Here is a 27,848-nt window from a genome sequence, read left to right as displayed (position 1 = left end):
ACCTCTCGCTGCTGGAGGAACCAGGGCTGCGACGCAGAGCTCGGCTCCCCCTTCCCGTCCCCGGCTGCTCTGCAGCGGCTGCCGCGGCATCAAACGGGGCGGCGGAAGCCTCACCGAGCGAGGGAAAGGAAGGAGACTATTGTTAGCACTGTGGCCAGGGTGTGAATGTGCAGACGACAGAGGGAAGAAAAACCTGTTTGTTTTAAAGGTAGGGAGGAAACTTGTGCCCCCACCCGGGGAAGCACCCTATATGCTGGCAAGAGGCCAGCAAGAACCCCAGGTCACACACACACACATACACACACACACAGGAGGCTTGTGCTGTTTCTTTTCTCTTTCAACCCCCCAGAAACTCCCCCCCGCAGAGATGAGACCCTGCCTGAGGGGAGAGCGAAGATGCTAGTTCATGCAGGACTGGGCGAGGGGGCCGCCCACCAGCAGGGCATCAGGCGGCCTCCCACTCCCCACTGGCTCTGGGTGACATCTGGCAGCCTGCAGGCCGGATCCAGGTGTGCAGTGGAAAGACGGACAGGAATGCGCCTCTGGGGGAGAACCCCGCCTTCCTCAGGTCGACGCCAGCTCGCTCCACGCCTCCGGGGCCTGTGCAGGGCAGATGCGCTGTTACTGGCGGGCACTGCGAGAGCCTCGGAGCAAACGCTGCTAACATCTGCTGGGGATGAGGCTTCGGGCAGGGCCGGGTCTCTGGGTGTTCCCTTTCACCTGGGAAGGGTGCAGAGGGCTGACAGTACTCACACCCCCTTTCCCGGGGGCACCCAGAATCTCTGGAGTCCCGCTTGGGTCACCGGGTTGGAAAATATTTCCCGGGTTCGCAGTGCAGGGTGTGGAATGTGACTGAGGAGAAGGGCAGGGAGGTCAGACATGCCTGTAAACACCGAGTGGGAGGGAGGAAGGCCTTCGCGTCATGGCAGCGCGCAGACCTTAGGGGTCTCTGCAACGCAGCCACCTGGAAGGCTGGGCTTTTCACCCGACTCTCTTCGGGGGTGAGTTTCTCCTAATGTCTGACAGGCCGGGGAACAGTGCCAGGGTCAGAGGACCCAGCTCCGCTTCTATTTCTGGCACCCAGTTCCGGGTGGTGGGCCTTCCTTTCCTCTCTGCAGGAACGGGGTGAGCCAGATGGCTCGGAGCCGCAGCTCCCTGTCTGCCAGGTCCAGTGCCCCAGGGAGGGGGGCTCTGGCAGCTCCCGAAGGCAAGTCGGCTCCTGACTCCCTCGCTAGCTGGGCAGCCTGGGGCTGCTGTCGGGAAGGGCCTTGCCTGACTGTGCAGTGAGTTTAGGTAAAAGCCTGCCCAGGCCCCGGAGGCTCTGTGATTTCCAGGGCAGCGGGCGAATTTCTGCAGCTTGGGCGCCTGCAGGATCCCTGAGTCAGTGCAGGCCTCACAGCTGGCAGGTGTGTGGGGGACAGAGCCCCACAAGGGCCTGGTGCAGACGGGGGTGGAGTGTCGGGAAAAGGCCTGGAGGCTGCTCCAGGGTGAGACTGCTTGGACGGGCCTGGGAAGGCTCCTCTTCTGAATCATGGGCCTGCAGCCCTGGCTTTTCTGCCGGAAAGATCTGTAACTCAGCAAGATGGCCTAACGTTTACACACACGTGGGGGAGGGGAGGGGAAGGAAGAAAAGACTGAAAAACAAAGAGACCTCTCCTGGCTGTACCAAAGGCATCTATCCTTGAAAGAAATCATTTTCCGAGCATGCCCAGAAGCTGCAGTATCTTGTAACTGGAACTAGGTAAGAATTAAGGCCCTAAGATGAAAAAGGGGAAGACTAATTCCTAAAGGCAATGGGCATTTGCCTGAGGGCAACCTGTACTCTTATTTCTTTAAGGAAGTGAGAAGGTGCAGCTCGCAGGCACCGCCGGGACTGGCTCGATCGATCGGCTAATGGAGGCAGTGTGATCCTGCAGATGAAACAGGTGTCGGAGGTGAGGACCTGCAGCAGGTTACAGCTCTGGGTGACGGGGTCTCCGGGACACAGGGGCTGTGGTTTGGGTCCCCAGGGAAGAATGACAGTGGCCATGGGAAAACAGGAGCAGGGAGGCAGAGGCAACCCCAGGACGCGGGCGGCTCTCAGCCGACCTCTGAGGACACAGCCTGCTCAGCCAACTGCATCCTGACACAGGTGTCGCCGAGCCCTGTCTGAGCCCAGGCCCAGGCCCAGCACAAAGGGACCCGGGCCAAATGGGTAGGCTGGTGGGGCTTGGCAAGGGGAAGAGGCGCAGTCGGGCTCTGTAAAGAAAACCCTGCCTTGGGTCTCCACCTGTTGGGTGGGTCTGGCCTGGGAGGTGGGGCTGAAGAAAGGGAGGGGGGGAAAGGCAGACCATGACCTTGAAGGGAAGGGCTGTGGGGAGAGCAGAGCAGGCTCTGTACTCACCGCTTCCTCTCGGTCCCCGGCTCCTCCGTTAACCTGTGCAGCACAAACACAAACAACACACTGAGGTCACCACCAGGGCCTTCTCACTCCCTGGACCTTTCCCCAGGGGCTCCCTGACCCCCGCACCCATGGGCTTCTGGACTCGCCTCTCCCTTTGTTCCTCGTAGACGGACTTCCCCCACCAGGTGTGAAAACAGAGGAGCTCCACACCACCTACAGCCAGCAGCTGCAACCCCATAAAAGCCACGGAGACCAGCGCCTCCCAGGAGGACACACTGATACTAGAATGGAACGGAAGCCCCCCGAAATCCAGGGAGTGGTTACTTCAGGGGGTACAGCCCCTGCAGTCCTGAGCGTGAACTTGGTGAGAGTGAGTTACACTCAGTGGGGCAGCGTTTCCATCCTGCAGGCGTATCCGCTTGGGGATGCGAGGCCATCCTCTCGCTCGCCCTGGATTTGTGGCCACTGCCTGGACCCTCACTGTCTTCCTCACGGAGGCCGCTGTCGGTCTCCAGACCCGCACAGGGTCCTTTACGTGTGCAAACTGCGCTTCCAGCTCTCAGCACCAGGCCTGGCAGGTCCTGGGGGAGGGATTCTGAAGGACCCAGGAGCATAAATGAGACCCTGGAGTAGCTGCGACAGATTCAGGCTCTGAAGTAACACGGGGAAGTTCTGCTTGTCTGTGCCATCTATGTGGTCTTGGTTAAAAGTGATCACCACTCAAGGTGAGGGGTGAGGGATGCAAAGTAGGAAGGGTACGCCAACAGAGCAGAAGCATTCCTCAGGACGCAGCGGACAGAGAGCCAGGGCAGGGCAGGGAGAGGCCTGAGGGGGGGATGTGGGTGGGAAGTCCAGCTCAGGTGTGAATTCTTCAAAAGTGTCCACTGACTCTCAAGGTGTTTGCATTCAGAGACGATGTTTGCCTGACAAGTTGTGTTTACATTTTGTCAGCAAGATCTCAACCCCAAAGAGGCAAATCTCTCTCTCTTTATGGTTGACAGTTACTGCTCTCCAATGCCTAGGTCAGTGGTTCTCAACCTTCCTAATGCCGTGACCCTTTAATACAGTTCCTCATGTTGTGGTGACCCCCAATTTCATTGTTACAAACTGAACATAATTAAAGCATAGTGATTAATCACAAAAACAATATGTAATTATATATGTGTTTTTCGGTGGTCTTAGGCGACCCCTGTGAAAGGGTCGTTCGACCCCCAAAGGGATCGCGACCCACAGGTTGAGAACCACTGGTCTAGGTGGCAGTAGCTACTGCAAAGCCTACAGCAAAAACTCACGCCCAGATCATGGCAGAGACTCAGAAGGTCTATCCATAAAAACACTTGGTTTTAGAACCACACCCACATAACAGCTACACTGTAGCGACAGGGACATATCCGAGGACCTTACAAGCATGTCAAACTCAAGGCCATGGGGCCGCAAGTTTGACATGCATGCTTACAATGTTGAAAGTCAAACATTTTTCTAAAACTCTATCCATCTCTAACCCCAACTCCTAACACTCTTCCCTCGGGGATGACACCTAAAAGCCACAGCAACAGAAAGGTAGGTGCTCTCACAGAAAGATTTCACAACGACATAAACTCTGGTACAGGCACTGACAGACACAGGAGCAGACACGGAGAGCGGGAGGGACAGGAAGCAGAGCTGTGATAGGGCCACGCAGGCATAAAGGCAGAGACCCTGAAGCCGGGAGACACCAGGCCAGGGGACCATCCCCAGTCCACATGTGAGGTGCAGCCTACGTCCGGCCTTGAACCAGGACTGCCGGCTAAAGCCCATGGTCCGGACTAGCCCCAGTGGTCAGGGCAGAGCCCTCTGGGCTTCGGGGATCGGAGGGAGGCTGAGGAGAGGCCATGGGAAAGCTACTGGAGGAGGGAGGGTCTACGGCAAGAGAGGCCAGAGCAGCAGCTGTTACGTCTTCAGCCAAGAGCACTCCACGTGAACGCCAGGATCTGGTTGGACTGTGTGCATGCATGCGTGTGTGCTTGTGTGGCGCATGTGTTTACATAAGTGTAAATTGATCTTTGTGTGTCTGCTTTTCACCTCTTGTACTGCAACCCTCCTGGCTTCTTCCTCAGTCTCCTATTGGCACAGGGACGCCAGTCTTCCCTACATTCCTCTGTAGCATTTCTAGATGTTTCAAACACCACTGCCCTCTGCTTCTGACCTTCAACATCCATGCCAGACCTGCCATTCTCACCCATCATCCCAGGGCGTGTCCGCCTCCTCCCAGGCCTGGCTCTGGTCACTAGATGGTTTCAGCACCTGACGGAGGTGTCCTCTGCCCCCCGTTTCTTCCTTGGCAATGCCAGTGTCCTGGCTGACACACTCCAAAGCCTCCCCTCTTATCCACACGAGCCCTATGGGCAAACACCACTGCAGACCCCCTCCCACCAGGCTTTCCCTTTCCCATCACAGCTTCCTGGCCGTATCGACCTTCTTCCCTCCCTTTCTTCCCGTCACTTAGTCTAGTCATCTGTTCAGACTAGAGCCTGGGTGTTGGAGGTAGAGAAACCGGGGTTGAATCCCAGCTCTGCCACATACTCGCTGTGCAGTTCTCCAGCGGCTCTGAGCCTTGTCTAGAACCCGTCCCTCCCGGGGCAGTGGAACCAACAGGAGGGCTGTGTCCAGCAGCCAACAGGGACCTTCCAGGCCTTCGCCGCCTCTCTCCCTGACAACGTGCTCGTGGCACATCACCCTGTTTATTTCCTTCCATTTCTTCATTTACTGACATCCCACTGCACTCGAGGCACCGTTCTAGGCACTGGGGGTACAACGCGCACAAAACAGACCAAGGGCTCTGCCTCATGGAGCTCACGTTTTGGAGGAATCCAGCAACGGACATATTGATGTGTAACAAATAACAGCTAACTCTTGCCCTAGCTGGTTTGGCTCAGTGGATAGAGTGTTGGTCTGCGGACTGGAGGCTCCTGGGTTCGATTCCCGTCAAGGGCACGTGCCCGGGTTGTGGGCTCGATCCCCAGTAGGGGTGTGCAGGAGGCAGCCAATCAATGATTCTCTCTCATCACTGATGTTTCTATTTCTCTCTCTTCCTCTCTGAAATCAATAAAAATATATTTTTAAAAAATAACAGCTCTTAAATGTCCAAAGAGAATTTTGTTGTCTGTTTGGTGAAATACAGAAGCATGAAGATTAAGAACATGGAGTTGGGAGTCAGAAGGACCCAGTTCAAACCCAGTATCTGCCACTTAATAGCTACACGATCTAAGTTTCTCTGAGCCGATTTTCTCATCAGTAAAATGGGACTGTTATTCTCTATCTCATAGGGTTGTTAAGGATTAAATGAGTTTATGTGTGGCAATCACTTGGCACAGCTCTTCACACATAGTATTAAGTAGGTTTTACATTCCAGGCACACCTCATGTTATTGCACTTCCCTTTACTGTGCATCACAGATGCTGTGTTTTTTACAAACTGAAGGCAAGAACCTCCACCTGCAATAAGATGATGACTGGCTTTATGGCGATACTCGCTTTATTGTGCTGGTCTGGAACCGATCCTGCAATATCTCTGAGGTATATCGACACTGACCTCTGCTGATACCTCTTTATTGCTTTTCTGCCCACAATCACCTCTTCCTTTTCAGAACCCTTCCCTGTACGTATAATCGTCCACTCAGAGTTTGATGATTAGCTTTTCCTGCCACTTCACTTTGTTTCCTGTTCATTTTGCATCTTGCTTTCCTAACTGTATCATAAACTCCTTGAGGCCAGGGGCAGGTTTTGTTTTGCTGTTTATCTAATTTCCTGTATCCCAACCACCTATCATTGCATCAGAAATCAGGAGGCTTTGCTGACCCACTGACACTACCGCCTCCGGGGAAACACTTGGCGACCAGTGGGGACAAGGAGGCAGGAGGAGCTGAGGGGCTGGAAGCTTTGGGGGAAGGTGGCAGCAGGAGGAAAAGCAGAAACAAGAGGGAGGGGGCGTTTGTTCAGGGGCTACACAGCTCTGCTCCCGTTCGCACTCAGGGTCCTGAGCTGCCTTTACCTCTGTCTTTCCCACTCTGCCTCTTCTCCTCTTCTTCCTCTGCACCTTCCTCTGCTGGGAAAACAAGGAGGCCCGTGACCTTGAGCACAGGACAAGCATACAGGGGGGTGAAGGGAGTCACACAGGAGGCTGGGATGACACCCTGGCTACCGGCTCATGGCTGCAGCCTCCAAGCCTCACCTCGTCTGCACCCTGTGGGGTCCAGTCCCCCACCAGGCTTCACAGGACCTACTCAGAGCCCTTAGAAGCAAGCAGAGCAGTCCGATGTCCCCTGCACGGCTGCTGGCTTCCTGGTGACCGAGCTGGGGTGGCCACCTCTTCTCTATGCCCGTTTTCCCTACGGTGATGACATCCACTCGGGATATAGCTAATATTGTGCATTCAGGTTAAAGAAAGCAACCATGAAAGTGCATGGTGGGGATACCTAGATCTACACTGGCTTCCGTTAAAACAAACAAACAACAAACAAACAAACAACTAGAGGTTTTAGCTGACAACAATCTTAAAATGACTGAGCAGTGCAATTGGCTTCGAGAAAAAAATGAGTGGCATCTCAGGTTGCTTTTGCAGGGGTCTGCTCGGGGAGGTCACGGTTCGCTGTGCTCTGCAGGGAGAAGACCCCCCACCGACCGGGGATCCGGAGAAGTGTGCTCAGCCCTGGGAACTCACTCACTTTGAACTGGGGCCTTGAAGCACTCGGCCACAGCCCAGTGTGGGGAGCAGGAGGGCAGAGTGGAAACCACGCCACCTTAGGGACGGCTGAGGGAACCCCCAGATAGTTGCCTAAAGAGGAATAAGGCTGAGGGAGAGCCTTGTTGTCTGCTGCCAGATACTTGAAAGGCAACAGAAAGAGCAGGAACTGGATGGACTCTGGGTAGCTTTCGAGGGTTGAGTGAGGATAAATGGGTTACAGAAAGGCGGACTGTGGCTCCCCGATAAGGAAGAACTTCCCAATGATGAGCTCACTGGAAATAAATATTCAGACAGAGGACTTTTATATCGGGAGGCAAACTGGAGCAAATGACTTCTAAGATCCCGGCCAACTTGAAGATTCCATTATTTGTGAAAATATTTCAAAAAAGATGAGGAGGGCAAGCTAGGGGTATAAATAGCAGGTCACCCTGTATAGAATAGATGTAAGGATAACCTGGACATCTGATCTCATCCTGACACCAGCTCCACGGTGGCAGTGAGGATGGGCTGGTGTGGGGGATGGCCCTTCCATGCACTGGGACACTGGCCGCCCTGCATGTAAAAACGTCTATTCCCGCATTTTATGGAGATACTGAGCCATGTGTGGGCTCGGTCCACATCTACTTATGGACGGCAGTGTTGGAGCGAGCAGCGCAGCAGTGACGGGGCCCTCGTGCGGCTGCGGGCTTGACGTTCTGTCCTGCGTGGGATAGGGCAGTGGGAAGAGCACCGACTTGGGTCCTGAAGCCCTAAGTCAGTGGTTCTCAACCTTGGCTGCACATTAGAATCGCCTGGGAATCTTTTTAATATCCTGATTTCTGGGCCCCATCCTCCGGAAATTTTGTTTCTTTCTTTGTGATGGGGTGGGGCCACAACATTAGTAACAAAGAAAGAGAATTTCTGGAGGATGAGGCCCAGAAATCAGGATTTTAAACAGATTCCCAGGTGATTCTAATGTGCAGCCAAGGTGGAGAACCACTGCCCTAAGTTCTAGGACCAGCTCTGCCCCTTCAAGCTGCACAACGTTAGGCAGATTACTTTCCTGATAACTACTCACTGCATTTCTAAAGCAAGGGGACTGGACAGCGTGATCTCTAAGGCACCTTCCAGACACATGGCACAACTCTGTGGCCACCACCCTTTCCTGCTGTGAGAGGTCGCCGTGCATCTCCTAAACCAGCGGTCGCCAACCTTTCGTACCTCACAGACCACCAATGGTCCTAACTTCCAGTTTCTGTGAAGCTGCTTGGCCTGCATGTGCTCTGTGCTTCACGATGTCCAGTTACCTCCCATCTAGTGTGATGAGCTCATGGGCCACTTATTCTGCATAAACCCTAGTAAGTTGCCAAGAGGCACATGTGTAGCTAATTTCTTGGGCCTAAAATCCCTTAAGAAATTCCCTTTAAAAGTGGGGTTTCTGAAACCTGAGGGGAGCTCTAATAGAAGGCACTTTCTAATCACTTGTGAGGTCACCTCGACGCAGTCACTGCTTCTGCCTACGTGTGCATGGAGGGGATGCTTTTGACAGGGACTGAGAAGTAGCACCAGAATCGGACAGTGTCCCCATAACGCTCCCTGCACAGGAGGACTGGATCTTAACTGCTCTGGAAAAACGAACCCCGGCCACACATTGATTCTCCCCTAAAAGACAACAGGCAGGTTCGGGGGCGAAGCCACGGCCGGACCCTGGCTGGTCCCTGACACTAAAGGCTTGGAACCACAAGGCTGGCCGTCCTGAAGAGCATGGATGGATGGTTTCGATGTCTGTGTCTGAGTGAGTGTATGTGTTTGAATAGTCCATGGAGAAACGGCTTTATATTTTTAATGAATAACCTAAGCTACCTCAAGGCATTTAAAAGCATTACATTAGGTCAAAAGAAACAAAAGAGCCACATGCTAGCAAACGAGTGACCTACAGCCCTTAGGGAGGGGACCATTGGTTAGTACACAGCAGGGGAACCTGACCACTGCAAAGAAATGAGCAAATCTCTGGCCGCTGCAGAGCTGATGGCGTCACGGGATTCTTAACGATACGATGGTATGGGAACGGCCTTTTATTTTCCTCTCTTTCCTGGGTTTTATGTAAGGAAATAAACACCAAGAGGAAAGGATCTTTGGAAAATCAATGAAATAGCCAAGTGCCGGAGAGACTGAGAGAGAAGTCACAGTGGACACTGAACTTGAGGAGGGGAGGAGGCAACAGACTCAGGTCGCGAACTTCAAGTGGAATCAGAGCCTAGTCATGGACAAAAGGAGAGAATAGGGTTTCAAAACCAAATCAAAGCGGGGGAGCAGAAAGGCAGCCGGGAGAGAGTCCAGAAGCTGTGTGGCTGGTCCGGCGCCAGCCCTCCAGGAAAGCTGCAGAAAGAGCCGGGGTCAGGGCCTAGGAGAGAGCTGTGGGGGGAGGGGGCCCTAGGGAGACACACTCAGGGAGGAGGCGCCTCATTGGACTCAGAGGCCTAAGTGCCTTTAAATTCTGCATTGTGTGCGCCCCACGCGGTGGACTCGTAAGAGGAAGCTCAGTGTGCAGCTGTCTCTGTGTGACCCCGCGTGGGAGAGACTCTCGGGGCGGGACGTCCAGTGTGGTCCTAGAAGGCAAGGACGGGTGGTGAGAGGAGGTGGCCTGTGCCCTGTGGTGACGGTTTACCACGCGGCGAGGAAGTGAGGAGCGCGTGCGGGAGAGGCGGCGCGGGCCGGGTGGGAGCTCTGGGCTTCACCTGCGTGGAGCTCCTTCACCAGGGATGACATGGTGTTGGTGATGGAGTCAGCAGCCACCAGCAGGTCATTGCGGAGGTTTCTCCTCGTACCTGAGGGGAGTCAGAGCAGATGGCGATGCCAGGTGGGTGGGCGTGGACACGAGAGAGCAGAGCCCACGACTCGGCCTGCCAGGCCCTGGGACAGCGCAGCGTGCCTAAGGGGACATGGGCCGCGGCCGCGAGGTACCCGAGTCCACCTCCTCCTCCCTGTCCTTCTCCACCTAAAGAGCAGGACCCTGCCAGCTCCAAGCTTCTCAGCCGCCATCAAAAGAGTCGGGTTCCAGAACGAACATCACTCCAAGGTGCTCCCCGGTCCTCAGCGGGGCCTCACTCTCCTGTGCTCCCACCTCCCTGTGTCTGTCTCCGCCCCAGCAGGACTCCTTGGCCGCTCATCTTCCCCCAACTGCGGAGCACGCTGGCTGCCAGCTCCTCAGACGGCTGACACTCTGACACGGAATGCCCTCAGCAAGGTCCCGTGCAGAGGCCGCCCTTCCTTCTCTTCTTGCCCCAAAGACTTTCCAGGGCAAGCGCGTGACTCTGGGAACTATTCCAGCCAATTGCTCTGGAGGAAGCAAAGTCCAGAGGGCAGGGCACTTCTCACAACCCTGAAAAAGAGCACGGAAACCCAGAGAGCTGCTCTTTGCGCACGCACACAGCCTGCAGACCTCCTGCTGGAGACCAGCCCATCTACTTGACTTATTTATACTGCATGTAAAAACCTGGTCACTTAAACCTAAGCACACAGAAGAAGTGATGCTAGAAAAATCTCAGTAAGAATCTGTTCCCAAACCCGCTCAGCTCTCGGCCATACTCTGCTCCTGGAACTGACCTTGTGCAAAGGCCTCCTGCATGTCGCCCCCGCCTCCGCTCAGGGGCTCCTGCGGACAGTGGGTGGGCGTGGAGCCAGCAGATGTTGAGCGGACGGGCATGGGCATCGGGCGGCTGCCTCCGTGAGTGGGCGACGTGTGCGGCGATCCCGTGGCCTGGGCCTGGGAGAATCAGAGAGATGAAATGTTATCTCAGGTATCTTACCTCTTTGAAGAAGGGAGACGCCCTTCTCCCTCGGCAACCTGAGCCAGCCGGCAGGGCTTCGGTTCCGTGGGGCAATGCAGGGCACGCTCACATCAGCAAGGAAGGAGTCAGGCTGCCTCCAGGACTGGAGAGAGGAAGAAAAGGAAAAAAAGAGAGGGAGAGGGGGAGAAACAAAAGGGGAGGAGGGAGAAGAGGGAGAGAAAACACGGGAAGAATGGGGGAGAGTGGGAGGGAGAGGGAGGCTAGCACAGAGAGGCGCAGGCCTTCCAGGTGGGCAGGCTGAGCAGAGCAGCTGTGGAGGGTCTGAGAGGGGCTCAGGTCACAGCTGGGAAATAATACAGTGGTTCTCAACCTTCCTAATGCCGCGACCCTTTAATACAGTTCCTCATGTTGTGGTGACCCCCAACCATAAAATTATTTTCGTTGCTACTTCATAACTGTAATTTTGCTACTGTTATGAATCGTAATGTAAATATCTGATATGCAGGATGTATTTTCATTGTTACAAATTGAACATAATTAAAGCATAGTGATTAATCACAAAAACAATATGTAATTATATATGTGTTTTCCGATGGTCTTAGGCGACCCCTGTGAAAGGGTCGTTTGACCCCCAAAGGGGTCGTGACCCACAGGTTGAGAACCGCTGAAATAATACATAATAATCTTTCAGTCTTGTTTGCAAACACATTCATAGATATTATCTCATTTGGCCCTCACAACACCTTGTGAGTAGAAAGTGCATATGTTTTTTGTATCCATTTTACAGAAGAAAAACAAGGGTGAAACAGTTAAGAGCTTCCAGTGGGAGATGCGGGAATAAATCCTTCCACTCCAAGGGCAATCACGCGATGACGCGTACTCTGCAGCTCCCAGTCTGCATGCGGCTGGCGCCTGAGCTTGTGCGGCAGGAGCCCAGCAGCTGCTGCTTCCCAGAGCAGGGCCACATGGCCTGTCACACGGCACGTGTCAAGCACGCAAGCTGAGGTCTTTGAGGCCCTCCTGCAGGGACCAGGTGAGAACGCACACATGTTCAGTGAAGCCTGAACGTTGCTTGTGAAGGCCCCGGTGCAGTTCTGGGAAAGCCTGGAGCAATGGGATATGATTTAAAGACTCTAAAGCAGTGGTTCTCAACCTTCCTAATGCCGAGACCCTTTAATACAGTTCCTCATGTTGTGGTGACCCCCAATTTCATTGTTACAAATTGAACATAATTAAAGCATAGTGATTAATCACAAAAACAATATGTAATTATATATGTGTTTTCCGATGGTCTTAGGCGACCCCTGTGAAAGGGTCGTTCGACCCCCAAAGGGGTCGCGACCCACAGGTTGAGAACCACTGCTCTAAAGGGAGCTCACTGAGGTTTGGGCTCTGCTGCCTTTCAGAGCAAGGGAAACTGAATGTGGCAGGTAGACTAGGGTTTTCTGCGGAAGCAAAACTGGAAAAACATACACCAAGTGTGCTAGTGAGTTCAAATGAAAACAATTATTTTTTTGAGAGGGCGCTGGGCTAAACAGAACAGCTTGTTCTCCATCATCCTACTTTGATCCGTGTGTGTGTGTGTGTGTGTGTGTGTGTGTGTGTGTGTTTAGAGAAATGTAAAAAAAGAGGAAGCTAAAAAGTATAACATAATATACTGCCCAAATTAATAACTGTTGATATGGTATCAAAATTATTTCAGCTTAAAAATACTGCCGATAAATCTGAAGACTCCTTTCATCACCAATTCTTTCCAGTCCCAGTCCCCTCATCTTATTCCTTCATAGGCAACCATTATCAAAGATTCTGGTGTGAAACGTTTTACTGATGTGTATACTAGTATATGTAACTATGAATAATATATGACAGTTCATGCTTTTAAATTTTGTATAAATGGCATCATGCTGCACATATCATTGTACAATTTGCTTTTATCACTTAGCACACTTTTTGAGATTTTTCTGTGATACAAATAAATATGAACTTAGACCCTGCACCCGGGGGTACAATTTGCTTTTATCACTTAGCACACTTTTTGAGATTTTTCCGTGATACAAATAAATATGAACTTAGACCCTTAACTCATATTATATATAAAAACTCCCCAAATGGGTCAGACTAAATACAAGAACTAAAACTATAAAACTCTTAGAGGAAAAGATTAGGCAATGACTTTTTAGATATGACAAGAAGCATAGCTACAAAAGAAAAAATAGATAAACTTCATCAAAATTAAAAACTTTTCTTCAAAGGACACCTTTAAGAAAGTGAAATGACAACTCAGAATAAAAAAATTTTGCAAATCATATATCTGATTAGTGATTTGTATCTAGAATATTAGAGAGCTCTTACACTCAATAATTAAAGGACAAGTAACCTAATTTAAAAGTGGGCAAAGGATCTGAATAGACATTCTCCAGAGATATACAAATGTCCAATAAGCACATGAACAGATGCTCAACATCATTAGCTACTAGGGAAATGCAAATCAAAACTACAAGAAGATAGCAAGTCACACCCCAGCACGGCTATAATAAGAAGGACAGACAATAACAAGTGTTGACAAGGATGCGGAGAAACTGGAACCCTCATGAGCTGCTGGTAGGAATCTAAAACAGTGCCGCTGCTTTAGAAAACAGCCTGGCAATTCCTCAAAAGGTTAAACATTAGGTACCACATGACCCAGAAATTCCATTTCTATATATATATCTGCGCAAAAATTTGTACACAGGTGTTCATAGCAGCATTATACATAATACCCCTAAGTGGAAACAATCAAAATATCCATCAACTGATGAATGATTTGAATAAAATGATTTGACAATAAAAAGAAACAAAATACTGATACATGCTACAAAATGGAGAAACCTTGAAAATATGCGAAGTAAAAGAAGCCAGTTACAAAAGACCACACATTGTTTGATTCCATTGATATAAAATGTCCAGAACAGGCAGACCCACAGAGATAAAAAGCAGATTAGTTTTTGTCTGGGGCTGGGGGACTTGGAAGGAATGAGGAATAGAGTGCTAAGGGGTATGGGATGCTTTGGGGGGGGGTGATAAATTGTTCTAAAATTGGTTGTCATGATAGTTGTACAACTCTGTGAATATACTAACACTGAAACAGGGTGAATTGTGTGTTATATAAATTACATCTCAATAAAACTACTATAAAAAAAAAGACCCTACTAAGAAAAACAAAAAGATAAGCCATATACTGAGGAAAACATTTGCAAATTATATGTGATAAGGAACTTGTGGGTATTTGTAATAATTTTTTTGGATCTGACACCAAAAGCAAAGGCAACAAGAACAAAAATAAACAAGTGGGACATAAACTAAAAAGCTCTACACAGCAAAGGGAACCATCAACAAAATGAAAAGGCAACTTGAACGAGAGAAAATAATTGCAAGTCATATACTACATATGATAATGAGTTAATATTGAAAAATATAAAGAACTCATACAGCCCTAACTGGTTTGGCTCAGTGGAAGAGCGTCGGCCTGCAGACTCAAGGGTCCTAGGTTCGATTCCAGTCAAGGGCATGTACCTTGGTTGCAGGCACATACCCAGTGGGGAGTGTGCAGGAGGCAGCTGATCGATGTTTTTCTCTCATCAATGTTTCTAACTCTCTATACCTCTCCCTTCCACGCTGTAAAATATCAATAAAATATATTTTTTTAAAAAAGAACTCATACAACCTAACAGCAAAAAACAAACAATCCAATTAAAAAATGGGCAGAGCAACTCAACAGACATTTTCCAAAGAAGACATAAATATAAATATAAATAACTGGCCAACAGGTACACGAAAAGGCGAGCAACATCACATCCATCAGGGAAATACAGACCAAAACCACAGCGAGATGTCACCTCCCCCCTGTTAGAAATTATCATCAGAAAGACAAGAGATAAAGTGTGGGTGAGGACATGGAGAAAAGGGAGCCCTTGTGAACTGTTGGTGGGAATGTAATTTGGTGCAGCCACTATGGACAACCGTATGGAGCAGTGATGGCGAACCTATGACACGCGTGTCAGAGGTGACACGCGTACTCATTTTTTGGGTTGATTTTTCCTTGTTAAATGGCATTTAAATATATCAAATAAATATCAAAAATATAAGTCTTTGTTTTACTCTGGTTGCAAATATCAAAAAATTTCTATATGTGACACGGCACCAGAGTTAAGTTAGGGTTTTTCAAAATGCTGACACGCTGAGCTCAAAAGGTTCGCCATCACTGGTATGGAGGTTCCTAAAAGCAACTCCACTTCCGGGTAGATGTGCAAATAAAATGAAAATGGGATCTTGAGAAGGAATCAATACCCCATATTCACTGCAGCATTAGTCACAATAGCTAAGATATGGAAACAACCTAAATGGAGAGAGATGATGTGGTGTGTACATATAAGGGAACCTTACTCAGCCCTGAGGAGAAGGAAGTCCTGTTGTTTGTGATAACATGGGTGGACCTTGAGCGTATTATGTAAATGAAATGAGTCAGACAGAACACGATGAATACTGCACTTAGACATGGAATCTAAAATATGTCAAATTCATAGAAACAGAAGAGAAAAGTGGTTGCCAGGGGCTGACAGGTGCGAAAAATAGGGAGAGGTTGGTAAAAGGGTACAAACTTTCAGTTATTAGGTAGTAAGGTCTGAAGATAGAAAGTATAATATGGAGACTATAGTTGATAACATGGTATTATACAATAGAAATTTGCTAAGAGAGTAGAACTTACATTTCATACTCACATGCAAAAAGATTATATATATATATATGTATATATATATTTTTGATGGGTCTGTCAATTAACTAGATGGGGGGAATCCCTTCATGATGTATATCAAATTACCACAATGTACACTTTAAGTATCTTACAATTTTATGTCAATTATACTTACATAAAGCTGAAACACAAAAATAAACCAAAAAAAAACCCCACCCCCTGAATTCAGGACACATAACAAACTCTTAACAACTGAATCAGAAGACAGACAAACCCAATTACAAAACAAAGACTTGAACAGACACTTCACCAAAGAAAGATGTACAAATGGGCTAATCATCCACATGAAAAATACTCAACACGAGTAGTGATGAGGGAAATGAGACCTGCAATCACAATGAGACGCCCCTCACCCACTAGAACAGCTACAATAAAAAGACAAACGGGCTTCGGGAACCTGGAACCCTCGTGCACTGCAGACGGGACTGCGAAAGGGTACAACCACTTTGGAAAACACTTTGGCAGTTTCTTAAAATGTTCAACATAAACTTACCATATGTCCCAGCAATTTCACTCCTGAGTATATACCCAAGAGAAATGAAAACATATGTCACCCAAAAACTTGTACACAAATGTTCATTAACAACAGTTTAATAGGCCAAAAGTGGAAATGATCCAGAAGTCCACTGACTGGTGACTGGCTTAACAAAATGTGGCTTATCCAAATATAATGGAATACTACAAAACCTTTTTGCTCTTTTTACTGCTGCTTAACGTTTATAATTTTCCAATGACAATTAAACATGTTCTATCTTGTGAAATATTCTATTTTTTTTGGTCAGTGGTTGTAAAACATTTATTATTCTTTACTTTTCAGGGTAGATATCTTTTAATACTAGTTTAAATACACCTTAGGAATACTGTCTTGGCTAGATAACATTATCATCTTTTAGTCATTGTCTTTTGTGGAACCACCTCTACCTTTTCACCTATAATTACCATCACCCCCTGTTTTTTGGCCATTTTTATGGGAGCAGGGGGAAATAAAGCATAGAATCCATTCTACTTTGGAAAGCGTTTATGAACAGCCAGATCCAGTAGTTTCAGCCCCAACCCCAATTAGACAAGGAAAGTGGGAGAGAAGCTGCAGAAAAGGAAAGAAAGTCACTGCAGAGGCCTGGCTGTGCAGGAAGAGCTGTGAGCCAGCAGTTTGGGATTCGGGAGGTCACAGACATGGTGGGCACTGGCAAAGCCAGGCCTTTCCTGGGCCTCCGAGGGTTGAGGGGACCAGAATAAAGGTCGATGCCCGGGTTGCTTGGGCAGCCTCAAGAAAGGTCCCCATGCACCCCAGTAGCTGATGGCTTTCCCATTAGCTGATGCCCTGGGACAAAGAGCCTAAAGTTGTCTCAATTACAGAGTTAGAACCTCAATGAGATTGTGTGAGAACCTTGGGTGCTGGGGAAGCCATGAATGTAGATGCCTCAGCCACGGGGCAGGGAGTGCTGCCCCTGAGAATCAGGCCTGCCCACAAGCAAAGGACATGTGGCCTCAGCAGAGATCCAACTGGAGCTGACAGAACAGCACCCAGCATAAGCCCCCAAGGCGCAGCGCCAACCTCGGGCATGGGATGGGGAAGAGTCTCTAAGACTAGCTTCGGTTTGCCTGGACACGCCGAGACCAAGGGTGCAGCTCAGACAGTGAGCACTCAGGAGGGAAATCAAGCCCAGTTAAGACAAAGAAAACACTTTTTTTTTTGCCTGTCTGAGTATTCGGCCTGTGAAACTCAAACTCCCTTCACTGTATGACGGGTACCTGTCGTCCCAGAGGGAAACCCAGCATTGCGCATGCGGCGAGTACGAACCACCTCCCCCAGTGAGATGTGGGCCAGCACCTGCCGGAGGAGGCAGAGCAGGCAATCATCTTCTGGGAGTACGCACTCTCGGTCATCGATGGAGCTGCCTGTGAAATGCTTTAACCAGATAAGCACATGTGGGGGGCAGACCTCAGAGATGGCCTCAATGACCCCCTGCCTTCTACTCTCACTCCTGTGTGATCCCCTCCCCTTGAACGTAGGCTGGGCACAGTGGCTGCTTCTCATGAATCAGGGAAATGGGATGTTACTTCCGAGACTCGGTTATAAAAGACTGTGACTTCTGTTTTGCTCGTCCCCCCCCCCCCAACCCCCATCTCGCTCTCTCCTGGTTTTTCACGCTGGTGAAGCCAGCTGTCATCTCGCGAGCTGCCCTGTGGAAAGGCCCACGTGGCGAGGAGCTGAGCGTGGCTTCCAACCATCAGCCGCATTGAACAGAGGTCCTCAGCCCATCAACCCGGGAGGAGTCCTGCCAACAACAGTGCAGGCTGTTGAGCCTGGAGGTGATGACCGTCTTGTGAGAGGTCCTGCCCCTCAGCTTGTGAGGACCCAGCTAAGGACCCACAGAAGCTCTGAGTTAAATATTTGTTCTTCTAAGCCATTAGGTTTGGGGTAAGTTATCCTGCAGTGATAGTAACCCATATGGGATGGCTGATCTTTTCTTTATGCAATATTGTATCAGTCCCATCTGAGGACTTCTGATTGAGAATCTGGGGGCATAAGAAACCAGACTGACAGGCTCTTGTGAGAGGCCACAGACCTCAGGAGAGAGGGCCGTGAATGTGATGAGAAGAAAGGTAAGTATTATGATCAAGAAAGCCTTTTTAGATCTGAGTGTCTGCCTAAGTCCCCGAGTATTAGTTTGTCCTGACACTGGAAGTCTCCACCTTTTAACTCTGTCAATAGTTACAGGACCTGCAGCACATTCTCAGCTGCGAAGTCAGTGACTCAGAAGGAGAGGAAAAGCTGCAGGCCCTGAGCCAGCACCGGGCTCGCACCCGCCTCGGGGAGAGTTTGGGGAGCAGTGTGATTCAGTGGGAGGGGTGCGGCTTAGAAGTCAGGGGCCCCGGTTTTCCTTCTGACTGCAGCACATGCGCTGAGATTTTTATGGGGCTCAGTCTTCTCATTTATAAACTGAGAGGCATCAATGAGATGGTCTCTGAAGTATTTTTCAGACATAAAATTCTATGCTTCTACGATTTCGCCAAGTTACCGCATCTCAGAAACGCCAAGTAATCATGGCTTTGCTTCGGTCACGATGACATGCCGGTGATGGATCCTCCTCCGAGGGTCTCAGCAGCCACCTCAGGGTCACAGAATGGCGTTTCCTGTATTAAATTACCTTTTTCTCACAAGTGGAGTCAACAACAGAGATAATGCCCATGTAGGCCTCAGGCAAAGGAAGGCTGTGAGGAGGTACAGGGAGAGGCTACTGTGCAGGGTGGGGCTACTTCAAGAGAGACAGACCCAGGACCCCTGGCTTCTAAGCCATGCCCCTCCCACTGGACCACACTGCCTCCTTCACAAGTATGAAGCTCCTGGGGTTCGAGACAGTGCTCGAGGGCAGAGCAATGCTCTCGGCAGGCTGAGAACCACCCGTGAGCCGGGTCAGGTTTGCTCATTCTTTGCCCTCTTGGTAGGCCAGGGCCAGAGGAGCACACGGAAAGTCAAGCCGGGGCACTGTGCCGTGCAATGGCACCTCGCCGCAAAAGCACCGGTGGGCTTTCCGTTCAGAGGGGCAGGCCCTCCCCATGGGCTGCCAAGCACTGCACTCCATGCAAACCAATGTAGACGAAGTGGCACAAGAGGAGGCGGGGGGGAGCATCACAGCTGGGACCTTGAGATTATGGGGAACCTGAGAACCACACAGATTGGTAAAGGTGGAGGAACTAGTCAGGTGGCTCTGGGATGGGAATCAGCTAACCAATGAGAATATAAAACCACTGTGTGCCTCTGGGTTCGGCTGCCAGGAGAGGGGCAGTTCGCCTGGGAAGCAAGGAAGCTTTGCAATGTGCTACTTGGTGTGTCAAGGTTTCCTGATGCAAGGACAGTGGGATCTTATTGAAATACAACCGGCAAGAAAGGCCTGCATGCCGGGAGCCGGTCCATCCTTGCTGCTTGACACAGTCGCTGCAGGGAAGAAACATCTGCACAGCATATGTTTCAAGGGACCTGGCGTACATGGCATACTGTTCTTAATATGTTTGCTCACCTTCTTGGCGCCATGTGTTTTAACCAAGGTCACCTCTCCGAGGTTGTTTCCCAGGTAGGGATTTTTCCCTGAAGTTAGGGAGGGAATAAAACCCCTTAACTAAATGCCAGGTGGGTAGTTAATCACTTTAACTACGAACAATCACCCTTAAGCTACGTAATCTTTACTCCCTGGAATGGAGATAAGAAACGCCCTACCCTTTGGAATAGAAATTGACAGGATTAAAATCAACTGGTATAAATACAGATGTAACAAGACAATAAACACCAGAACTTCCCTGGAGATACTGACCAGAACTTGGCTGGAGATCCTAGCCAGAACTTGGCTAGAGATCCTGGCTAGGTTGCTGATCAACTGAACGCTGTCTTCGTGTCATTCCTTCTTCGACGACTCCGTCCACACCTTCTGCTGACCTCTGTACCTGCTGGGGTTGGACCCCACACCCTGAATACAGCACAGGCCCCCACGTGTCTAACCAATAACTGCACACAATAAGTGCCCTGTACCGCAGGTTCCCTGAACACAGAGGTCCCTTGTAGTTGGAAACAATTCTGCTGAAAATACAGAGCTAGAGACATGTTATAATCTGAGAAGCTCTTTAGTCTGCTGGCTCTTCACTTCTGAATCAGCAAAAATTGAGAACCTGAGAAAGCTATGCATCGTGTTCTAAGAAAATAGCTCAGAAATTATGCTTATAACTTCAGAGGGTTCACGACCCCAGGAAAACAGTCTCTGGTTTAGCCCAACCTTCATTTTCATATTTGAGGAGACTGGGGTCTACCGAGGTCATAAGGTCACAAGTAGATTAGTAGAAAGGCTAAGGCTGGTTCCAGGGTCCTCTAATTGCCTCAAACTGCTGGGAGGAACCAAGGCAGACAGGGAGCACAGCACAGTGTCTCTGAGCCAGAAGGAACACGGATCAGTCAAGACTTCTCACTGCTGAAGCTCACCCTGAGTTTCAACAGGAGAGTCAATTTCCAATAAGGGTGAGGAATGTGAGAAACGTAATTACGACTTGGCTTCTTGTCTAGAACACAAACCTAATACTGGAGCCAACAGGTCCAGAGGATGCCAGAGAAGGTGACCTGAGGACACTGATCCTTCCCCACAGCTGGCACCTGGGCAGAGGCAGGGACTCACACGCTGAGGCAGAGAGAGCCGGCCGCAGGGAGAAAGGCGCTGTCTTAGCGGGAAACGACAGGCGCTGTTCTGGGCCATGTTTAGGCATCCCCAGCATGGTGCCCGGCACACAGTAGGGCTGCATTCCCTTCTTTTTCCTTATGGAACAGGAATGAATTTTTTTAAAAAATCTCTTTGGTGCCCATTATAGTCAGGTAATCAAGCCCAGAGAGGCTTGTGGCACAAGCCTGATTCTGAGATGATGCCCTGGTAGCCAAGCTAACTGCACCCCCCCCTCCACCCCCACCCCCCTAACTAAGAGTCCGAGCTGAGCGGTTATCATGGTAACAGAAGGAGACACTTCAGTCTCCATTTCTATCTCTCTGACTCATGGACACCTGCCAGGTAGCAGATGGCCTGTGTGGACAATTACCTGTATTTTGCTGCAGTGTATTTAAATTAAACAGACTGGCCTCTTTGCCGCCGATCTTCAGAGGCCCTCTCAGAAAACCCAAAAACCCCAAAACAGCCTTGGGGGAAAGGAGCTCTAAGCCCGGGATCTAGGCGAGGCAACCATAAAGGTATAGAGAACTGGGAGGTAGAAGGAATGGACTTTGTACATTTTTCTTCTTCGAGAAAAGGTGAAGAAAAAAACACCCACATACTATTTTGAGCTGGTGCTGGCTGGCTCTGCTAGGAAAATGCAGCTGACTCCTCGAACACGGAAGTACAAGGAGAGAGAGGCTGATCTGCTGCTGCACTGGCTGTCTTGCTGCAAGACGTGAAAATACCTGCCTGACACGACAAGAATTAGGAGGCTGGGAGTCAGGGCAGGGGTGGAAGCGAGCGGCTGGTGGAGAGCAGGGTGCAGGAGATGAGGCAATCGCATGGCAGTGAGCAAAGCAGCAGGCCGTGGTTCGCTCTGGGGTGAATGAAAACAGGTAAAGGCCTGGCCGGCGTGGCTCAGTGGTTGAGTGTTGACCTATGAACCAGGAGGTCATGATTCGATTCCTGGTCAGGCACATGCCCAGGTTGCAGGCTCAACCCCTAGTATGGGGCGTGCAGGAGGTAGCTTATCAATGATTCTCTCTCATCATTTATGCTTTTCTCTCTCTCTCTCTCCCCCCCTGTCTTTCTCCCCCTTCCTCTCTGATAAAAATATATTTTAAAAAACACAGATAAAGAACATGTCTGGAGACCTTCCTGTCTTAGCAAACACTTGAGTGCAGTGTAGCATTTAAAGGTAAGCCTGGCTCTAAACACCAGGGAGAAGGGCTGAACAGTCTTATGATGTCTCTCTTCTCTTGTCATCACCGTTAATACACATTTACCTATCGTGTCTGTTGGAAAGTTGTGGCCACCAAAGAGTCTGCTTTGAGGTCCTTCCGCAGAGGGCTGACACCTATGTGTTCCCACGGCGCTAACGCACAACCTGCCTCCCTGCGGTGGCTGGTGGGGAAGGCGGCTGCAGACAGGAAACAGCTATCGCAGGGCTGCTGGAAGTTCTTTGATCGCATTGTTGGCAACCAGTGGAAAGTTATGGTCCTCGATCTTCATGACTCTGTCCCTATTCAAGTCAAACTAAATTATATAGAAGACAAGGCTTACCCCAAGGCTTAAAGGGGTGGGGGCAGGGTGACTGGTTATCTTTCTAAGGGGTAGAGGAGAGCATATTAAGCTCTTGAGACAAAGAACAACCTATTAAAACTCACCATAAACCCAAAGATCAAAGGAAAGCTGAAATGTAAACTTTCAGAGAGGGAAGCTCATAAAGTCCAAGGCTAGAATGACCCTCTTTCTGTTTGTTTCTCCGACTTTGTCCCGCTCTATTGGAAAATGGTGTCCCATTAGTTCTCATTGCAGGATTTCAAAGCCAGTTCTTAGCAAAATGATTAGGAACTTCATTTTAGGGAAAAATCCCTATAAAGCGAATACCAGACACCCGGACTGCATATTGGAAACAAGAAAGCAGGCTCCCAGGAGAGCGTGGTCCTTATTCAGGCAGCTAAATCACTGATCCTGTAGGCAGCCAGAACCTATCAGTGATATCAAATTCAATGATGCGTCAAGTTTATTTATTTATTTAATCCTCACTCGAGGATATTTTTCCATCGATCTTTTAGAGAGAGTGGAAGAGAGAGGGAAAGACAGAGAAAAACATTGATGTGAGAGAAACACATCAATTGGTTGCCTCCTGCACGCACCCTGACCAGGGCCCGTGCTGGGGAGGTGCCTGCAATCAAGGCATATGCCCTTGATCGGAATCGAACCTGGGACCCTTTGGTCCACAGGCCGACGTTCTATCCACTGAGCCAAACCAGCTAGGGCTCAATGAGACAGATTTAAATGCCATGCATGGGTAGGCCAAACCTGCATGGTGTGGTATGGCATCCTTTTCCAACACTACCACTCTTTGCTGAGTCCCTGGTTATACATAGTATCGTGGCAGAGCCCCAGCTCTGCAGTTGATTTCTGATTTGGATTCCAGCTCTGCCATTTACTAGCTGTGTGATCTTGGGCAACTTAACCTCTCTGGCACCTCAGATTCTTCATATGTAAAATGGAGAGATATTAATCTTTTAACATGTTGGTGAGGAAGAACATTCAATGCTTCACCCACCAGCTCACAGAGTACCACCTGCCATTATTCTATTTTGCAAGGTGCTGGGGGCTATGAAGGGGCAACGTCTCCGCTCGGCAGGCTCACGAGCTCCGGAGGCAGCTGGGCATGTATGCCAGCAGCATACAGAGGAGGAGGAAACCCGTGCCCACCTGGAGGTACAGAGAAAAAGCAGCACGGACACGAGAGGGTTTAACCCTGACCTCCTGGAACAGGGTAAGGTTTCATGAGAGGTGGCATCTGAGAGTATCTTGAGGGGTATAATTTCAACAGGCAGAAAAGGCTCAGGAAGGGCGAGCCAGGTGAGGCAAGAGCATGAACACAGGTGCCTGGGCGGAGAGGAGGCTGTGCATGGGGGATGAGGAGTGGTGTGGGGGGCACGAAGCTATGTGGTGGGACAGAGAAGTGTGGGCCACAATCATGCAGAGGGCTCAGGAAGGGCGAGCCAGGTGAGGCAAGAGCATGAACACAGGTGCCTGGGCGGAGAGGAGGCTGTGCATGGGGGATGAGGAGTGGTGTGGGGGGCACGAAGCCATGTGGTGGGAAAGAGACGTGTGGGCCATGCAGACCCGTAAATGAATGGTCATCAAGTTTATTTACTCGGCCACAGAATGGGCAAACTACGGCCCATGGCCAAATCCAGCTCACCACCTGTTTCTTTGTAGTTCATAAGAAAGAATGCCTTTACTTTCTTAAAAGATTTTTTTTATTGATTTCAGAGAGAGGAAGGGAGAGGGAGAGAGAGATAGAAATATCAATGAGAGAGAAACATGGATTGGCTGCCTCCTACATGCCCCTTACAGGGGATCAAGCCCGCATCATGGACATGTGCCCTGACCAGGAATTGAACCGGTGACCTCCTGGGTAGACGCTCAACCAACTGAGCCATACCAGCCAGGCTGGCTTTACATTTTGAAATGGTTTTAAGTGGTTATATAAGTACTTATAAAATATCTCTGGTTTGGCTTACAAAGCCTAAAATATGTACTATCTAGTCCTTCAAGCGAAAGCTTGCTGACCTGCTCTAGGCAGCGGCAGAGGGAATGATGTGGACGGCGTGATCTGTCTTCAGGAATCTGGCCCAATGTGAAAGAGGGGCGAAATGCAAGAGATAGGAGACAAAGAGGCTTATTAGGAGGCTTTCCCCATTGACCGGGTGACAGATGATGAAGATGGAATGAAGAATGGTGATGGGAATGGAAAGAAGAGATATAAGCAAGCATTTGGAGAAAACATTGACCGGACTGGACAACTGTGTAGGAAGAGCAGAGCCTGGGAGAGCGCGTGCACGTAGGGAGAGCTGGCAATGACACCCACACAGCAGGAGACGTGCAGAGGAGCGGCCGGTGGGGGAAGGTGCCTGGAAATCTTTTGTCATCCATCCCACCTCAGAATAAGGGATTCTGGGAATGCCTGGGGGCTCACCGTGGTGTCACCGGGAAAGGTTCTCTGGGCTCAGGGCAGTGCTTCTTAATTGGTCATCTTAGCTGCTAGGGACCTGGGGGTGGGGGTGGCCAGCACTGGAATTTAGGAGGTAGAAGTCAAGGATGCTTCTAAATATCCTCCAATGCAGAAAACAGCCCCCGTCCCCCACACCTCCTCCGGCTCCATACGTCCATAGTGCTGAGGATAAGGAACCTGCCTGAGGGTGACTCAGGGTCATGAGGTCCTACAGAGGTGGCCTGTCCAGGGCTACTCTTCCCAGGTGGTGAGCTGCTGTGCAAGGAAGGGCAGGCCACCAGTCGCCTAAGACAGGTTAGAACTTTCAAGGGGCCCAACAATCAACTGGTCTCTTTTGCACACTTGGGAGACGTCCCCGGGGGCAGCTACAGGCCCGAAGGCTCCTAGATCCTCTCTTGGTTTCCTGAGGGCTGAGCTGGTTAAATGTAGGAGTGGAAATACGAATCCTGAAAGCAATGTATAACTAGTGGATGTTATAGATTCTGAAGTTAAAAAGAATATATAATAATAAAAGCACCGAAGGATTTGTGGTTAGCCAGCTTTGTAGCGCAGTGGTGAGCTGGTATGGATTCTTATTAAAGGTACCACTTTAGCTGCAGTAAACTCTCTCTGCATTGCCTCTAATTTTAGAAAACATGCCCCTCCCTCCCTCCATCTCGCTTTCTTTTTTTAAGCACTGGGACATCTATACTATAGCTCCAGATGAGAGTAATTCCACTTGCCAAATTATGATTAGCAGCAAATGGAGACGAGTGTAAAATAATCTATCGTGCCCTTTATCGCATGCTTCTTCCAGCTGAGAGTAAGCAGATGTTCATTTCAGTTAAGGATGCTAGGCTCCCTACCTTAGCCTTGTTGCTAATACGGAACATCAGACCAGCCTGAGGTCCGCTATAAAACCCCAGACATTGGTACAGCACCAGGATTTGAGGCAATGCCTACAGACACTCTCAAAGTGTAGGGTCAGAGGTCCAATCTCATGCCAAGACAGGACGGTAGATTGAGTCTATCAGAAAGACAGCACCGGGCATTCCTGTCCTCCTGTGGGATGCGTGGCCAAGACTCCGAGAGACAAGCCACAGGAGTGGGCTTCATGGAAGCAGCCAGTGCCCTTTTCATAGGGTGCATTCGTTTATCTGGAAAAGTGGAAGGCAGATGATTGGCACGAATAAACCCTGGGGAAGGAGATGGTTGCTGGAAGAAAGTGCAGACAATGAAGTGAGGACTAGAGGGCTTCAAAGTCACAAAAGGACACACCAGTCCTTTGAGACCGTGAGGACTAGCTCTTGAACTCAGGACCTTGGCCATGGAGAACTCCCAAGACGTACACACAAGAGGCCTGTGAGTGGCAGGCTGCAGCAGTCTGGGTCTAGCTTCTCATTGTGCCAATTCAAGGGGATGATGTTCTTACAGAGAATCCAAGGTCACTGAAATGAACATGTGATTTAATCCCTTCTCCCCAAGACGTACACACAAGAGGCCTGTGAGTGGCAGGCTTCAGCAGTCTGGGTCTAGCTTCTCATTGTGCCAACTTCAAGGGGATGATGTTCTTATAGAGAATCCAAGGTCTCTGAAATGAACATGTGATTTAATCCCTTCTCTGCCCAAGGTCAGCTTTAAACTGACCTTAGAAATAATACAACAGTAGTATTGATTTCTGGTTCTTCGATTACACGGTAATCCATACAACTTTTTAAAATGAAATGTCTATTGGTGGTACTACTGCTACCATTAAAATAAATACCCATAATGCCCGCCCTTCTGAGAAAGAGTTATCAGGAAGGTGTAGGGTGCTCCCAAGAAGGTGCTGCACTCTGAGCTGGCACATTTAGAAAGAGTTAGTCTGGGTGAATTGCTGGAACATTCCCAGCAAGTGGTTTTAACTGTAAAGTGTATCTCTGAGGTGTAGACGGGTGAAGAGAAGGAGGGGAACACTGGTGGTCAGCAACCACAGGTGAGGTGATGCCCCGTATCAGCAGGAAGGGTACAGTCGATAGACAGCAAGGGGATGAGACTGTCAGGGAGGGAGTGGAGAGGGAGCAGGAAGGACAGACCCGCTTCTCTGCTTCTGCTAAGCAAACTGGAGGTCATGTGACTTGCTTTGGCCAATGAAATGGAGCGGAAATGATGTGTGTCACTTCCAGGAGATGCATTAAACTGCTGCACTTGACCTACCTTCCTGGTCTTCTCCTGCTTTGCCCATGTCAATGTATCTATTTACATGGAAGTGCCATAGATCAGCAAGAAACGGTGTCAATGAAGAAAAACAAACGCACTACAACTTCACATTAAAGCCACTGAGATTTCTGGGTCCTTTCCTGTTCTGCCCTCTTTCTGACAGTCTGTCTCTGTCACTCCTTTCTTATCTTTTCCTTCCTTTCCTCTCCTCTTTATTCTGTATGTCCGCTGCTCTCCTAACTATAAAAAATAAAAATCATGATGTTTTATACTCCCATTCTAAATCTGAAACATGGATAGATTTGTTTTTTGAAAAATGAAATAATTAAAATTTCTGAATTAAACATTTCATAATTCTCTCTTTTAAAAAAAAGCCCCGAGGTAAATTAAAAATCAGCTTTAGCTTATGTAAAAGATAGATGCTTTGAAAACCTTACTATGTTACATAAACATATGGTGCTACTATTGCGAACAGGCTCTCAATTGATTTTCTTGTGTGGGTTCGTGGCTATCAGGATAAATAAAAACAGACATAAACCTCCCCTGAACACCATGCCCCGGCCGCCAGCCGAGAAACCAGGGCTCCCTCTGGAGTGGGCTCTGAACAGGAACTCACAGCGTCATCAGCCCCTTCGTTGTCATTGGTAACTTGGTTAAGAGGCGACTGCAGTGGCAGCGCCCAGAAGCCTGTGCGAGACTAAAGCACATCTGAAGTTATCACCAGAACTCATTTCCATGCACAGTCACTCAGGACACAGTGCCTGGACCTGAGGTCCCCCCC

At 49.5% G+C, this 27,848-nt stretch overlaps 1 protein-coding gene and 1 long non-coding RNA gene across 7 annotated transcripts in view; one reads left to right on the top strand and one right to left on the bottom strand.

The window, feature by feature from the left end:
* Positions 1–308: 308 nt before the first annotated feature.
* Positions 309–27,848, bottom strand: part of DTNB (dystrobrevin, beta) — a 161,993-nt gene continuing 134,453 nt past the window's right edge. For 3 of the 6 annotated variants that reach the window (XM_014546666.1, XM_014546665.1, XM_014546667.1), the window contains 5 exons: positions 10,691–10,850; positions 9,823–9,912; positions 6,413–6,466; positions 2,384–2,416; positions 309–600 (listed from right to left, as the gene is read on the bottom strand). In XM_014546666.1, the coding sequence (XP_014402152.1) occupies positions 2,412–2,416; positions 6,413–6,466; positions 9,823–9,912; positions 10,691–10,850 (309 nt within the window). In that variant the 3' untranslated portion in view covers positions 309–600; positions 2,384–2,411. The remainder of the gene's footprint in view (positions 601–2,383; positions 2,417–6,412; positions 6,467–9,822; positions 9,913–10,690; positions 10,851–27,848) is intronic. The other 3 variants (XM_014546664.1, XM_005874907.2, XM_005874908.2) reach the window with 3 other exon arrangements.
* LOC102240651 lies at positions 607–3,466 on the top strand. The gene is made up of 3 exons (XR_314092.2): positions 607–1,741; positions 1,838–1,934; positions 2,551–3,466. It is a non-coding gene; the product is annotated as an uncharacterized LOC102240651 (long non-coding RNA).

The sequence above is a fragment of the Myotis brandtii genome, unplaced genomic scaffold, assembly GCF_000412655.1.
Source record: "Myotis brandtii unplaced genomic scaffold, ASM41265v1 scaffold454, whole genome shotgun sequence".
Taxonomy (NCBI): Eukaryota; Metazoa; Chordata; class Mammalia; order Chiroptera; family Vespertilionidae; genus Myotis; species Myotis brandtii.
This window is presented reverse-complemented; position numbering and strand designations above follow the sequence as displayed.